General features: G+C 41.2%; 1 protein-coding gene across 1 annotated transcript in view; it reads left to right on the forward strand.

Annotated features, from left to right (window-relative positions):
* Positions 1–17,976, forward strand: part of LOC126267231 (atrial natriuretic peptide receptor 1-like) — a 427,041-nt gene that overhangs the window by 311,984 nt on the left and 97,081 nt on the right. Inside the window, exon 10 of the mRNA XM_049972213.1 lies at positions 4,820–4,888. Coding sequence (XP_049828170.1) covers positions 4,820–4,888 — 69 coding nt within the window. The remainder of the gene's footprint in view (positions 1–4,819; positions 4,889–17,976) is intronic.

Consider the following 17,976-nt stretch of genomic DNA (forward strand, 5'->3'; position numbering starts at 1 on the left):
GCAGATCAAATGCGCATTACGCCATCAGCCTTCTGTGCAACGGGTGAGTAACGATAACAAGGAAGTGGCACCTAAGTCTACGGCCTTTTTGCTCTACGCAGGAAGCATTTCCAACAGGATTGGCTGTTGTTGCAGAAATATGATGTGAAATGTGTTTTTCAACCAGCTTTTAAGATTAAGGCCCTGTTGGCATCCATAAAAGATGATCTTGGTTTGCGTAAGGCTGGGGTCTACCGTATTCCTTGCAGTTGTGGCATGTCATATATTGGTCAGACAATCAGGACTGTGGAAAACCGGTGTATTGAACATAAGCGTCACACACGCTTACAACAGCCGAGCAAATCCGGTATTGCAGAACATTGGCTTGACACCGGTCATCCTATGGAATACAACAACACGAAGATTCTAGCATGCACGTCCGGCTATTGGGATAGCGTTATTAAGGAAGCTGTTGAAATCAGACTATCAAGCAACCTTATAAACAGAGATAGTGGATTTGGTTTAAATACTGCTTGGAATCTGGCTCTGTCTCTCATCAAAAAACAGAGGGACAGAATTAGTGCTACCTCACCTGTTGGTTAATAGTAACTATTGATATTTCTGATGTTGGTTATCTTTGGTTGTGTTGACACTTGTTCTGTGTGTGGTGTCTTCCTTGTTTCTCCTCAGTGAACCAAGGTATTAAATTTGTTTGCACATTTTTTCTTCCTTTCATTTGTGCTTTGAGAATGACAGGGCGTGCTCCTGTCAAAATATCGGCGGTGTTCGACATCACCGGGCAGCAAACCCGTAAGTTATTTGAACATTTGATTCACCAGGAAGAGTTAAGGTCTCACAGCAGAGTGTAGTCTGCCAGGACAGTGTGGCCATACAGCACAGTTGGTCAAGTCACCAGAGTAAAGTACAATTTTGCAATCAGGGTGTATGGGATAACCATGAGAGCGCTCCTGCTGCCATACAAAATTGCACCCTAGACAATAACTCCAGGCATACATCCAGTTTGTCTAGCACACAGAGAGGATGGCTGCAGGCCCCCAGCTGGACTCCTCCCTACCAACAGACGGCTATCGCTGACACTGAGGCTGAACCAGCTTTCGTAAGAAAATGCAGCACCCCTCCTTCCTGCCCTCCAGTGAGCCCTTGCTTGACACAACTGAAGTTGTAAATGGCACTGGTTTGGGCTCAGTGAAATGCATGTTACATGGCATTTAGATTGGAGCTTTCCTTGAAGCAACCAATTCGTAATGGTTCATTATATCACTGGGTGCCAATTGCTGCTCAAACTGCTGCTGCAGATGCAGTACAATGTACCAGGGTCACAGTTTGAACAAGATGGACTTCCCTATCATTAGTGCATGCCACATGATCGTCTGAAGCCCAGTCTTCTTGCAACGATACACTCTCATGACTACGGCTGCCAGAAATCGTGTTCAGTGGCTACATTCCTGTCAAGTCTTTCTACAACAATATCACAGAAGGAATATTCAGCTCCACATCACTGTGCAGGACCTTGCTCAATCTCATGAGGTATTGATAATGGAGCCTTGTCACCTTAAAAGCATTTGGTAGATGCTGCTATGGAATACCTCAGACCAGAAATTTCAAGCAACTTCCATAATATGAATTTGACCCTCACTACCCCAACAGAAATAATGTCCATCATAAAATCTTTAAAATCAAAAACATCTAGTGGGTGTGATGAAATATCAACAAAGTTAATTAAAGAATGTGATTCTGAGCTAAGTAACATATTAAGCTATCTGTGTAACCAGTCATTATCAGTGGAATATTTCCTGAATGGCTGAAATATGCTGAAGTTAAGCCACTGTTAAGAAGGGAGATAAAGAAATAGTATCAAATTTCCATCCAATTTCACTGTTGCCAGCATTCTCCAAAATTTTCGAATAAGTAATGTACAGCCGGCTTTATAACCATCTTATCTCAAATAACATACTGTCAAAGTCACAGTTTGGATTTCTAAAAGGTTCTGATACTGAGAAGCCTATCTACACTTACAGTGAAAATGTGCTTAATTCATTAGACAAAAAATTGCTGGCAACTGGTATATTTTGTGATCTGTCAAAGGCATTTGACTATGTAAATCATAATATCCTTTTAAGTAAATTAGAATATTATAGTGTAACAGGAAATGCTGCAAAATGGTTCAAGTCTTATATCTCTGGCAGGAAACAAAGGGTGTTATTAGGAAAGAGACATCTATCAAGCTATTAGGCATCATACAACTGGAACTAATTACATGTGGGGTCCCACAAGGTTCCATTTTGGGACCCTTACTTTTTATTGTGTAACATTACCAGATGCCAAGTTCGTTTTGTTTGCCAATGCAAATCAAGCATAGTCTTAGAAAGATCAGCTAATAAAATATTTGTGGACATTAATCACTGGTTCTTAGCCAATTCTTTGTCACTAAACTTCGAAAAAACACACTACATGCAGTTCAGAACTTGTAAAGGGTGTCCCACGAGTATGTGTCTAACATACGATGACAAGAAGATAGAAGAAGTGGACAGTGTTAAATTCTTGGGATTACAGCCAGATAATAAATTTAACTGGGAGGAGCACACCACAGAACTGCTGAAGCGTCTTAACGGATCTCTGTTTTCAATGCGAATTTTGTCAGACATAGGGGATATAAAAATGAGAAAGCTGGCATACTATGCTTACTTTCATTCCATAATGTCAATATGGGATTATTTTTTTGGGTAATTCATCAAGCCAAGCTAAAGTATTCCGGGCTCAAAAACGTTCAGTAAGAGTTATATGTGGTGTAAATTCAAGAACATCCTGCAGACGCCTGTTTAGGGAATTAGGGATACTAACTACTGCTTCCCAATATATTTATTCCTTAACGAAATTAAAAATATATCACTTTTACAAACCAACAGCTCAATTCATGGAATCAATACTAGAAATAAGAACAATCTTCACAAGGATTTAAAGTCACTTAGTCTTGTACAAAAAGGTGTGCACTGTTCAGGAACACACATTTTCAATAACATGCCAGCAGCCATAAAAAGCTTAACAACCAATGAAATTCAGTTTAAGAGATGCCTAAAGGATTTATTAATACTCAAAACACATGCATATGTTTGTGCCCAATGTTACTACCTGCACTACTACATTGATGAATTTCTCAGTAAAACCAACTGATATATATATATTAAAAACAAAGATTCCAAGACTTACCAAGCGGGAAAGCGCCGGCAGACAGGCACATGAACAAAACACACAAACACACACACAGAATTACGAGCTTTCGCAACTGGCAGTTGCTTCGTCAGGAAAGAGGGAAGGAGAGGGAAAAATGAAAGGATGTGGGTTTTAAGGGAGAGGGTAAGGAGTCATTCCAATCCCGGGAGCGGAAAGACTTCCCTTAGGGGAAAAAAAGGTCCGCTAATTTCAAGTTGCCGCCGCTCATACCTCACCTGTCTTTCAACAACTTCTTTGCCTCTGTACTTCCGCCTCGACTGACATCTCTGCCCTTACTCTTTGCCTTTAAATATGTCTGCTTGTGTCTGTGTATGTGCGGATGGATATGTGTGTGTGTGTGTGTGTGTGCGAGTGTACACCTGTCCTTTTTTTCCCCTAAGGGAAGTCTTTCCGCTCCCGGGATTGGAATGACTCCTTACCCTCTCCCTTAAAACCCACATCCTTTCATTTTTCCCTCTCCTTCCCTCTTTCCTGACGAAGCAACTGCCAGTTGCGAAAGCTCGTAATTCTGTGTGTGTGTTTGTGTGTTTTGTTCATGTGCCTGTCTGCCGGCGCTTTCCCGCTTGGTAAGTCTTGGAATCTTTGTTTTTAATATATTTTTCCCATGTGGAAGTTTCTTTCTATTATATATATATATATATATATATATATATATATATATATATATATATATATATATATATATATATATATATATATAACTTCTGCACAATTTTTTCAGTGCAGTAATGTGTTCATTGTAAATGTGTGTGTGTGTGTGTGTGTGTGTGTGTGTGTGTGTGTGTGTAAGTACAATCTAACTTCTGCACCATTTCAGTGCAGTAATGTGTTCATTGTAAATAAGTGTTATAGTAGTTGTATTACATGTTTATTACCTTACAAATAAAACTTTTTTTATTTTAATTTCAGTGCATTAGTATTTGTAAAATGACTTTCATATAGTGTTCATTAAAAGTGATGATCATTCCACTTGGGATCTGTGGAATGGTACATTAGCTTATTTGTTTTAGTTGTAAATATTTGTCATGTATTGTTGTTTTTCTGACATGTTCCACATCCTGGAGGACCTCCTCATTACGGATCAATTGGAATGAAAGTAAATCTAATCTAATCTAATCTTGACTAACATCAAGTCACAATGTCCAATCTCACGGGTAACTAAAACTCATGAATGTTACAGCATGTATTTTAGTGAGTTGTTACCTTTACGCCCCCTCGCCCCCCCCCCCCCCCCTCCCCCCATTATTTATATCCCATCAAGGACTTTCCATACCACTTCACTTACTTGTTAGATTAGAATTTACATTTGGTAGGCTGAATAGTGGGGCTTCTTTAATATATATAATTGCGTGACAAAATACGTATGATATTTCATTATACCTGTAGAACATTATAAAATTAAAATCACATGAAATTCATATAATATCAGTTCATAGAGGTGAGAGTGAGGCTTAAGCAATATTGTGTATGATTGCACTTTTAAACAAAATACACCAGGAACAAGTTACAATAACACTTACAACATGTGCAATGTAATAATTTTGTCAAGCAATACACTATTGAATGAACCTACTCTTTACTGTTTCAGGTTGTCGATTTTCTGAATGATCTTTACAGTACATTTGACAGAATTATTGGGTTTTATGATGTTTACAAGGTGAGTTTATTAATCCTCAAAACACACGCATATGTTTGTGTCCAATGTTACTGCCTGCACTACTTCAACATAACTTAGCAGAAGTTTCAGAGTTATGTATAAATGCTGGAACGTCCATGTTCACTGCCCTCCTTTCCATTGTCAGTTGAGGAAGCAGTTTATTGATCACAATTAATCTTAAAAATAAGGAGCTGAGTGGTTGGTGAGTACAGTTAAAATTTATCAGCCTTTCCAACTCTCTCTCTCTCTCTCTCTCTCTCTCTCTCTCTCTCTCTCTCTCTCTCTCTCACTCTTACTCTTACTAAGAGAAAGAAACATTATCTCACCCTCACCCCCTCTCTTTCATTCTGTTAATGCTGTGAAAAGATATGTGTGATGGTCTAGACTGTCAGCAAGAATTAGGAGTTAAGCAGTTGACAGAAATCTGCATAAATGATGAATGAGAAGAGAAAGATATTAGATAATTAAGTTAACTGGTATCAAAACTTATGTACTAATTATGTGGCTATATGGATTTGTCCAAATAACTGCTCTCTCAAGAGCCTTGAAGTGAAAGCTTCCATAGATCAAGATGACAATAGGTGAACAGTGAGGAGAAAAAGAGAGTGGGGTTGAGAGGAGGAAATACAGCGAAGGCAAGTACTACTATATACACCAGAGTTGACTAGGTAGTAAGTAGTTAATTAGAAAGAGTAGGAAAGGTAGAAAAGAGGCCTAAGGACAAAATAAATGGAATGGAAGGGGAAAAATAAAGTGTCAAAGCAAGGACAAGGAGAATTACAAAAATCTGAAGCCACCAGGAGGGAGGAGTGAAACAAAAACATAAAGGGATTGACATAAGATCAGGAGTAGAAGAACAGGAGGAGGACAGATGAAGAAGCAGTAAAGGGACTAAGATGACTAAAGGATGTAATGAAGACACAGTTCTCAGCTGCACAATTCACATGGGTTTGAGTGGATGGAGGTGGTTCTATTGTTAACCACTCTTTGCCACTGTAGGAAGTTTGTTAGTAAAGCTGAGATATTTTCCAATATATTTTTATTTGTTTTTATGACCAACTCTCATATTTTGTATTGAAATATGAAACACATGAAATTTATCTGATATTTTTACTGTGTGCAACTAATCTTAAAGCTGTATTTCTTGTTTTTAATAATGTGTGATTTGGATTAATTTTCTTTCTTTTCTTTTTTTTTCTTTTCTTTTTCTGTGTACAGAAGAAATATTTCGCAGTGTTCAGTGTTCAGTGAAGAATCAATTTTGTTCTCTGCATTTTTCAGTTTCCTTTACTGGAACTGCCCAAGCCTGCACTGTACTATGTCATGGAATTTGTAATTTATATGTTTCATTTTTCAGAATCTCAGTACAGTTTTGTAAATTTAATTCATTATGTGTGTATGGATCCAGTATAAATGAACCTATTTGAAATACACCTCCATTGTATGTGTGATATGTTTGAGCTTCTACAAACACATGAGGATTGATGCCTAGAGGGAAGAACTTCCTATTTTCAGTAGCTGTTGTGATGAAGTTAACTGGTAGCAAAACTTATGTACTAATTATGTGGCCTTATGGGTCTGTCCAAACACCTGCTCTCTCAAGAGCCTTGAAGTGAAAGCTTCCATAGATCAAGGAATTTCCTGCACTTGGCAGTGGTATCTGACAGTTAACTATGCTTGAAATATCTCAAAAACTTTGAACCACTCATATATGGACATCCACAGAAATTTATCAACCCAAGGAGGAGGGGGGAGGGGAGCAAGATTCTTTAATGATCATTTCTGATACAACTAATGGTGACTTTTAGAATAAGTGGTACTACAAAGCAACTTTGACAATAATATAAAAGATATATTATATCAAAAGTTTCAACTCAATTACTTTGAGCATAGATCACTTTGATACCAAAAAAGTAAGAAAACTTCATTAGCATATGCAATATACATCTCCTTTCATGGTGCTATATTAGTAACACACACTTCTAAAAAAGCTTTAGACCAGCTTCTAGTCAAGAGAAGTGTATACAGCATTTCACAAAAAATTTTCAATGTAGGCTTTAGTGACCCTCTAGCTCAGATATTAAGCTTGAAAATAGATGGCAGTACTGGTAACAACATGTCTGTACAAATCGCACGAAGATGCTGTAATTGAGATAACATCAACTACTTCAAAATCTTACTAAACAAAGAAAAATGATAATAGTTCTATAAAATTATGACCTAAATGAAAAATTTAACACCTGTATTAACATATTAATTAATTACTTTCAAACTGCATTCACACAGAAAAACTGTAACTATGAAGGGCAACTCAATGGAACTGGATTCAGATTCCAAACAGATACTGTTTTGAGCTCATCCAGCTTGGTGGGATGGTTCTGGTAGACAGTGTCTCTCAATGTGCCTCACAAAAAATGGTCACAAGAAGTCATATTGGGCATATATGGAAGCCAACCCATACCCACCCTAGTAAATTTGCAATAATTCACTGCAATGATGCTATTCCCATAGTACTCATCAAGAAAGTGAAACGCCGGTTCCATGCAATGTTGTCTGGCTGCACCTCACAGGAACCACTCAGTGCCTGGTCGATCCTGGAAAGCTTTGTGTGGCAACAAATTGTCCCAAAATTGCAAAAATTGCAATGCAAAATACAGTAGTGATCATTTCTCACATGAGAAAAGGGTGAATAATGCAACTGCAGTATGCCACAGCCCAAACAGTAACTTTAGAAGGAAACAGTGGTTTCACTTCACACAAATGTGGCTTTTGGAACTCCAGAATTGCGAGTTTTGTTCATTCTATTCAGGTGGAAGTGAATTCCATCTTTGAACCAGACATAGCATACATCAAATTCTTCATTATCAATCATTGTGACAATTTGGATTGCAAATCTAGCCGTCTGTCACATGTCTTGTACAGGCAAGCTCTGGTGGCTTTGAATTTTGAATTGAAAGGGGTAGGCTCTGTCTTCGTATTTTCTGCATGCTGGACCACTTCAGACCAGTCTCTGCTGCAATTTTCTAATATGAATTTCCTTTTCTAATATCTGTAAAAAGTTTGACAATGGCACTGAATGACATGGCCAGTGCAGTTACTTTACAGACCAACAGTGACTAGATAACAACTAGGGAACAGAGCCCCATGAGTGGAACGAACTTGCTGTGTGAATTGAACTATGGGAAGCAGCTCATCTGAACCTACGTAGAGAGATGCAGTATATTCAGCATGCAGCTAGTATCGGCGTCTAGTGACTGAGCACTGTACAACTTTCAGGATGAGCACAAGGCTAGGTCTACAACGGTTTAACTCAACAGGAGCACTGGCCTGCTACACTTACTGCCACTCACAAGTAAATATTTTCAACAGTTGATCTGCCCATATAATGTGACACTTGCATCTTCCGCAGCAGGTTTCTGAACTACTCAGCTCTTATTCCCCACTAGACCATCAGCCATGCTGCCTGTCAGTTGGAACTTGCTGAAGGGTTTATGAGTGGTTTTTGCATCAGAACCTTTTGGTACATTAAACCGTGTTTGAAAACTGTGCTGTGTTGACGTAGGACTGATTTCTAGCCTGTGGTATTCCAGTATCCGAAAAACACATTCTTAAATGGAGTACATGGTCTCAACCTCTTCCTTTGGTACACCAACTTCCTGTCACATTTCAATGTTGGAATTGATTGCTCTGAGCTGCACCACTCTGCTTATACACACTACTTTATGATTATTGAAATCAGGGGCTCCTTCACTGGAGACACTGTATTATAAAAAATATTTCAAAATAGCGAGAAAATCAATAAGAGTAGTATAATGATAAATACATATAATTCAACAAATAAGGTAAAGACCATGTGGAATGTGAGAAAAAGATATCACAAGAAAATAAACGAAAGTAATGAATCCCACTGGAGTACCCAACACAGTCAACAACTTTTTCACCTGTGTTGCAAATAGTATGATAAAATCAAACATAAATATTGATGTGCAGTCCAATAAATATCAAATAAGCATGTATAATGAAGGTATTACCTAAAAACATATCTGAGTTATGGCTATGGGCACCCAGATGGTACCATTCTATGCCAACCTCTTCATGCACCACCTAGACGAATCCTTCCTAAACACCCTGAATCCTAAACCCCTCACATGGTTCAGATTCACTGATGACCAATGTGGAGTGAGGGTGAGGACACCCTATCCACATTCCTACAGAACTTCAAAAACGTCTCCCCCATTTGCTTCACCTGGTCCTACTCAACCCAACACGCCACCTTCCAAGATGTTGACCTCAACCTCAAAGATGGTTACATCAGTACTTCTGTCCATATCAAACCTACTAACCACTAGAAATACCTCCATTTTGACAGCTGCCACCCATTCCATATGAAGAAGCCCCTTCCATACTGCCTAGCCACCCGTAGTCATCACATCTGCAGTGACAAACATTCACAGACCATAATTATCCTCCCAACCTTTTACAAAAACAAATGTCCCGAGCCATATCTTTCCAGTCTCCCACCACCTCTTACAGTCCCACCGTCTGGCCACAGAGGACCATTCTCTTTGTAACTCAGTATCACCCAGGCCTGGAGCAACCGAATTGCATTCTCTGCCAGGGTTTTGATTACGTCTCGTCTTGCCCTGAAATGAGAAATATCCTGCCCACTATCCTTCCCATCACTCCCACAGTGGTATTCTGCTGTCCACCAAACCAGCTCAATATACTCATCTATCCCTGCACAACCCCTGCTCCCAACCCCTTACTTCATGTCTTGTACCCTGTAATAGACATAGGTGCAATACCTGTCCCATACATCTTTCCACCACCACCTACTCCAGTACAGTCACAAACATCACCTATCCCATCAAAGGTAGAGCAACCTGTGAGACCGGTCAGGTGATCTTCAAGCTAAGCTGCAACCACTGTGCTGCATGTGGCCATGACAACCAACAAACTGTCTGTCTGCATGAATGACCACCAACAAACTATGGCCAAGAAACAAGTGGACCATCCTGCTGCTGAGCATGCTACCAAACATGACATCCTTCATTTCAGTGACTACTTCACTGCCTGTGCCATATGGATCCTTCCCACCAACACCAGCTTTTCTGAACCGTGGGAACTTTCCCTGCAAGACATCCTACATTCCCAGAACCCTCCTGGCCTCAAACTTTGTTAGTCCCTGTCCTTGCCCATCCAGCACCCCCTTCCCTGTTCCCATTCCAGCACTACACAGCCATCATTCCCACCATCACACCCAGTCTTTTTATATACCTCCTTTTCCACCCCCCCTTCCCTCCCAATCCTCTGTCCTACCTGCAGAAGCACTACATTGTCCACGAGTCGTACCATACGTCCCTCCCACTCTCTCCCCAGTCTCCTCCTTACCCCCACCCAGTCATCAGTCCCATCATTCACTGGTGCTGCTGCTGACAGTGTGGTTTAAGTTGCCTGAGACTGCAGTCGTGTGTGAGAGAGATGCACTTGTGTGTGTGTGTGTGTGTGTGTGTGTGTGTGTGTGTGTGTGTGTGTGTGTGTGTGCGTGCGTGCGTGCGTCTGTCATTTACTTTTGATGAAGGCCTTACAGGCCGAAAGCTTTATTTAGTTGTACAGTCTTTTTGTTGTGCCTATCTGTGACTCAGCATCTCTGATGTGTGGTAAGTGGCAACTTTCCTTCTCATAATATTGTTGCACTCCATACTGCATTTTCCATTGTTTGAAATAAGCACATGTAGCAAGTCAGTGTACAGTCTTAGACATAAAACCTGGTCATTGGATACATCAAGTTGAAATTGTACACTTAAGGCAGCCAGTGAAACCAGCCACCTGTCAGAAACATCTAGCCCTATGAACGATTGGCCAACAGGTTGCAGAAATATGTGGAGGAAGTGATGTCTTCTTCTCAAGCTGTTACAGTGCTGTATCAACTTATTGTCTAGGGGTGACTGTCACACAATGTAGACACAAAGTCCTGAATTTGAGTCCTCTCCTTCCTCTATTTTTAAACCACATTTTGAATTCTGCTGAGGTTATCAGTCTTGTGGAACAACAAAGACAATTCGCTCCATTTCCTAATGCAACACAGTAACAGTTATGCAAAACAACTCATGGCTGTGTCAAGGTGTGGAAAGTTTATTCCTGAAAGTCTCCTTGCCTGACAGTGGTCACCGGTTATTGGTCACATGCTACCCACTTTCTGATGCAAGGAGCCATCTGACAAGGTGATTGCAGCATGGAGCTGTAAGTGTATTTACCAACTGTTGTTTTCTTAATTGACATATTAGTTTTATCTTCCAGTAACATACTGGATTTTGCACCTTATTAACACTGTTTGAACATAGTAAGTCACATGTGGACAAACATCTTGATGTTTGTAACATTTGTGACTTATTGTTGACTTGGTTTTAACAGGAGGTGGAGACAGCCCTGAAACCTTTGTATTGTGTGTCAGGTGAGTGCTTAAGAGCCCAAAACATAGCAAAAATCGGTAACTGCCATACGTGATCAACTGCAGCCATTCAACTGATGTGTATTATTTGCATTCAATAATCTTCAGAAGTCAGGTGGAGGAGTTCTGCTTACTCAAATTCAATGCAAGAAAACTCAAAGAGGTGACTGCTTCTGTATTTTTTTGTGAATCTCATCGTTTCACTTGCATCATGTTGCAATATTGTTGCTGGTGACGAGGTAGGATGCTTGTATGTTAACTTCTAAAGAATAAATTAATTGCTAACATATATATCTTCCCTCACCCACTTATTCTTCTGACCTTAAGCCTTTTCTTAAGATTTCATTATTAATTTTCTATCTGGCTTGGGGTTGCAACAGGATTAACTTATACAACTAGCAGAAAGAATACCAGCTGATGTGTTCCTTGAGTGAGCTGGGAACTGACTACAGCTTGCTTCTCAATGATGCACCTGCCAGGCGCCAGAATACCCAATGTATATGTCAATGAATCTTATTCACACTTCTGTAACTAGGTTTAAGATCTAGATTGAGGTTATTAATAATATTCACATGCATTGATGGCAAACTAAACATCATAATTCAATAACTGTCACAATTTTTTGCCTCAAGTGTACTGGAAATAAAAAGATTATTCTGGAGCACACCCAGTGTTCATACTGTAAACATTATTATTGGGCAACACAGCTTTCTGGTAATTATAGACTTACAAAATATTTTTCTTGAAATCATGATCATAGCCACTATCACCAAAAATGTCATACACAAAAGAAGAGACAAGATAGCAATGATTGCAGAATGTGATTATCCACAGGGAGCATTAGTGAGCTACGATTAACAAAGTTACATAATGACAGATAATGTGGCCTCAAAAATCCAATAAAAATGAAAACAGCTAATATATGTAGTGCAAGTTCAAACCCAGCTTCTGCTTACACAAAAGGAGAAGCAGTTGTTAGCAGAACGTGGAACAAGGAACACAAAATGCTGTCTAGAATATGTCATCCTTAAGCAAAACTGTGATTCAGTCTGTAAATACTGAGAGAACTACAAGTGTCATCTACTCAGTATGATTACAAGATATCTGCTGTCAATTTTTTGGCAATAAAAGCAAACAGTGCCTATGCAGAAGAACTTTCCAATATGTGGTATACTTAAGACAGAGTGAACCAGAAACTACAACAGGTTCACGAAACTGAGCCTTGTGCTGAGATCCTATGCCATGCTTGTGCAGAACTGTTTCATATAAATGATGCCTCTGGGCTGCTGTAATATTGATATGATAATTATCAATCTGTAATGTGATGGTAGAATTTGCAGAGACTATCCGTACACTGCTGACACATATCGCCAAATTACCACCATGTTGTATTATAGTCCAGACAAGGGGTTAAGAGATTAAACTTCTTTTATGCAACTGGTTGCTGATTACTTTGATATATAATGATCTAATGAACTTACTAGATTTACAGATTTATGAAGGCACTAACACATTTCACATGCATGTAAAATGCAGTGCCTATTTATTCAAGTAACTAGTGGTTGTTGTATTTCAGGACAGTGAATGCAGGACTGCACAAACTAATTAATTAACTAACTGTACCATATAGAACCTGTGATGTGACTATCAGTTCAGTTGCATAGCAGACAGTAATTTTGTTAAACAGTTATCTGCATAATTAATGTAATAACCACAAGAATGAATTCTCTAATCAATTTTGTGTCACTAACAACTCAAGAATTGATGACTATGTTTGTTGAGTCAGATTTTTCAAACTGCTACTAGATACAAGAGACACTGTTTCCCAATTTATTTTGAGCAGTATTTTGGAAACAGCAGTACATGACGTAGCTGCCATCTGAACAATGCTTAATGTCATATAATATGTATGAACATTAGCTATGAAAGAAGGTGCAAAAAGAATCAATCCAAGTGCAAAAACAATATTAAAACAAGCAAGATAAATCATTACAAGTGCAAAAAAAAGAGTACTAAAACAGCCAAGATAAAGTGTAAACCATGCTGCATTGCCTATTACTATTTAAAATTACTTATTGAATGACAAATGGCAGCTATAATGTGGAACTGTGTGTTTAACTAAACCATGGTATAAATGCTTTTATGTATTACAGCTAAACAGGGCAAATTTTGCTTTATTTTCTACAAGTATTCTACTTTAAAAGTGTAAAGAAATCATTTTCGCAATTTCTCAGAAAGTAATGCACAGCAATTTGTACAATTACAGAGGTGATATGTAGAAGCATTCTATCCTACAATTTGCAAGTAGTCACTTTCTGTGCTCAAAGATGATTCTCAACTTACAATACAAAACTAATTCACAGTCACATTTTTCCTGAAGATGTTTTTTTTGCCTTTAAATATGTCTGCTTGTGTCTGTGTATGTGCGGATGGATATGTGTGTGTGTGTGTGCGAGTGTACACCTGTCCTTTTTTTCCCCTAAGGGAAGTCTTTCCGCTCCCGGGATTGGAATGACTCCTTACCCTCTCCCTTAAAACCCACATCCTTTCATTTTTCCCTCTCCTTCCCTCTTTCCTGACGAAGCAACTGCCAGTTGCGAAAGCTCGTAATTCTGTGTGTGTGTTTGTGTGTTTTGTTCATGTGCCTGTCTGCCGGCGCTTTCCCGCTTGGTAAGTCTTGGAATCTTTGTTTTTAATATATTTTTCCCATGTGGAAGTTTCTTTCTGTTATGGGAAAGCGCCGGCAGACAGGCACATGAACAAAACACACAGACACACACACAGAATTGCTAGCTTTCGCAACCGATGGTTGCTTCTTCAGGAAGGAGAGGGAAAGACGAAAGGATGTGGGTTTTAAGGGAGAGGGTAAGGAGTCATTCCAATCCCGGGAGCGGAAAGACTTCCCTTAGGGGAAAAAAAGGACAGGTGTACATTCGCACACACACACACACACACACACACACACACACACACACACACACACACACATACACACACACACACACACACACATATCCATCCGCACATACACAGACACAAGCAGACATATTTAAAGGCAAAGAGTAAGGGCAGAGATGTCAGTCGAGGCGGAAGTACAGAGGCAAAGAAGTTGTTGAAAGACAGGTATGAGCGGCGGCAACTTGAAATTAGCGGAGGTTGAGGCCTGGCGGATATCGAGAATAGAGGATATACTGAAGGGCGAGTTCCCATCTCCGGTGTTCGGATAGGTTGGTGTTGGTGGGAAGTATACAGATAACTTGGACGGTGTAACACTGTGCAAGATGTGCTGGCCGTGCATCAAGGCATGTTTAGCCACAGGGTGATCCTCATTACCAACATCATGTCTGCTTGTGTCTGTGTATGTGCGGATGGATATGTGTGTGTGTGTGTGTGTGTGTGTGTGTGTGCGAGTGTACATCTGTCCTTTTTTCCCCCTAAGGGAAGTCTTTCCGCTCCCGGGATTGGAATGACTCCTTACCCTCTCCCTTAAAACCCACATCCTTTCGTCTTTCCCTCTCCTTCCTGAAGAAGCAACCATCGGTTGCGAAAGCTAGCAATTCTGTGTGTGTGTTTGTGTGTTTTGTTCATGTGCCTGTCTGCCGGCGCTTTCCCGCTTGGTAAGTCTTGGAATCTTTGTTTTTAATATATTTTTCCCATGTGGAAGTTTCTTTCTATAAAACAAAGATTCCAAGACTTACCAAGCGGGAAAGTGCCGGCAGACAGGCACATGAACAAAACACACAAACACACACACAGAATTACTAGCTTTCGCAACCGATGGTTGCTTCTTCAGGAAGGAGAGGGAAAGACGAAGGGACCTTGAATGTGGCTCTCCAGCAGGGATACGACTTCCTAAAATCCTGCCCCGAAATGAGATCCATCCTTCATGAAATCCTCCCCACTCCACCAAGAGTGTCTTTCCGCCGTCCACCTAACCTTCGTAACCTCTTGGTTCATCCCTATGAAATCCCCAAACCACCTTCCCTACCCTCTGGCTCCTACCCTTGCAACCGCCCTCGGTGTAAAACCTGTCCTATGCACCCTCCCACCACCACCTACTCCAGTCCTGTAACCCGGAAGGTGTACACGATCAAAGGGAGAGCCACGTGTGAAAGCACCCACGTGATTTACCAACTGACCTGCCTGCACTGTGACGCTTTCTATGTGGGAATGACCAGCAACAAACTGTCCATTCGCATGAATGGACACAGGCAGACAGTGTTTGTTGGTAATGAGGATCACCCTGTGGCTAAACATGCCTTGATGCACGGCCAGCACATCTTGCACAGTGTTACACCGTCCAAGTTATCTGTATACTTCCCACCAACACCAACCTATCCGAACTCCGGAGATGGGAACTCGCCCTTCAGTATATCCTCTCTTCTCGATATCCGCCAGGCCTCAACCTCCGCTAATTTCAAGTTTCCGCCGCTCATACCTGTCTTTCAACAACTTCTTTGCCTCTGTACTTCCGCCTCGACTGACATCTCTGCCCTTACTCTTTGCCTTTAAATATGTCTGCTTGTGTCTGTGTATGTGCGGATGGATATGTGTGTGTGTGTGTGTGTGTGTGTGTGTGTGTGTGTGTGTGTGTGTGCGTGTGTGTGCGAATGTACACCTGTCCCTTTTTTCCCTTAAGGGAAGTCTTTCCGCTCCCGGGATTGGAATGACTCCTTACCCTCTCCCTTAAAACCCACATCCTTTCGTCTTTCCCTCTCCTTCCTGAAGAAGCAACCATCAGTTGCGAAAGCTAGTAATTCTGTGTGTGTGTTTGTGTGTTTTGTTCATGTGCCTGTCTGCCAGCGCTTTCCCTCTTGGTAAGTCTTGGAATCTTTGTTTTTAATATATTTTTCCCATGTGGAAGTTTCTTTCTATTATATATATATATATATATATATATATATATATATATATATATATATATATATATATATATATATATAACAAGTGGGCGAACAAGTGTACTGTAACCTACATGCTTTGTTTTCACAATGAATCTCAGTCTGGCATCTGCTTTACCTACGATCAACTTTATATGATTATTCCATTTTAAATCACTCCTAATGCGTACTCCCAGATAATTTATGGAATTAACTGCTTCCAGTTGCTGACCTGCTATATTGTAGCTAAATGATAAGGGATCTATCTTTCTATCTATTCGCAGCACATTACACTTGTCTACATTGAGATTCAATTGCCATTCCCTACACCATGTGTCAATTTGCTGCAGCAGATCCTCCTGCATTTCAGTACAATTTTCCCATCTTCCGGTGGGCCCTGATCCTCGGGAGGAGATTATGTGTTTTCATTTGGATGTGGCGTCCCACCAAGCGGTTGATGGTTTTCCGATCACTAGTTCTAGACTCGCCAGGGAAACGGCAACCGACCCGGTCCTGTGGCAAGTAGTTTGCCTCGTTCAGCAAGGGTGGTCGTCCCGACCTCCAGGCCTCGGACCCTCTTCGTTGTACGAGACTGCCTCTCAGTCTTGGAAGGAGTTCTCCTTCTGGGTAGCGATGATACAGCTCCTCGCGTGGTTGTTCCTGCAAGTTTGCGAAGGGAGATCCTCACGTTATTACATGAGGGGCACTGGCGTGTTTCCCGTACTAAAACCTTGGCTCGCAGACATGTGTACTGGCCCAGTATTGACAGAGAAATTGAGCACTTGGTGGCTGCCTGTTCCCGGTGTGCGAGCTAACAGGCGTCTCTCAGGTCAGTGTTCTCTTCATGGCCGCCTGCAACCCAGGCATGGGAACGTGTTCACATAGATTTTGCGGGCCCGATTCTCAATGGCTTTTGGCTCATTGTCATTGATGCTTATTCCCGATTCCCATATGTGGTCCGCTGCTCCTCAACCACTTCAGAAGTTGCAATCCAGGAACTGGCAAAAATCTTTTCTGTGGAAGGTCTGCCAGTCACCCTGGTATTAGACAATGGACCTCAGTTTATTTCGCAGATCTTCCAGGATTTTTGTAGGCGCTTCGGTATTCAGCACATTTGCCCTCCCCCCTTTCATCCACAATCGAATGGGGAAGCTGAGCACATGGTGTGCACATTTAAGACGCAGATGAAAAAGTATGTGCACGAATTTCCTGCAGAGAGGCGTTGACGTTTTTCCTGACAGCATACTGGACCACACCGATGGGAGAACACAGCCCCACAGAGCTCCTCCATGGGCGCCAACCTAGGACTCTGCTGCACCTCCTCCGGCCTGGTCCTCTCCTCGGGCCTGGTCCTCGACAGTCTTCGCAAAACGGGATACCCGGCTTTACACCGGGTGTGTCGGTCTGGGCATGTGAGTTTGGTCGCAATCCAAATTGGATACTGGCGGTGGTCCACAGCTTCCCCATTGCCAGCACCTGTGTTGTTTTCTCAGGGGATGCTACCGCCCCTCCCACCTGTGACTCCACCAAACTGCGATGGTTCTCAGTCTTGGCGGCCTCCAGTAGCTTCAGCACCGGCATTGCCATTGTTAGAGATGCCCCGGTGAGGGCCGGCCCCCCTCACAGGCCCGGTTTCTCAGAAGGCTGGTTCACCTGTGGTCGCCCCTTCCCCATTGTCCCTGCCACTGGGTCTTGCCCCTTCCAAGGTGGACCGGGATCTGGAGTTCGATGGCTTGTCCCTCGTTCTGTCCCGGAGT

Source organism: Schistocerca gregaria, chromosome 4 (assembly GCF_023897955.1).
Source record: "Schistocerca gregaria isolate iqSchGreg1 chromosome 4, iqSchGreg1.2, whole genome shotgun sequence".
NCBI lineage: Eukaryota > Metazoa > Arthropoda > Insecta > Orthoptera > Acrididae > Schistocerca > Schistocerca gregaria.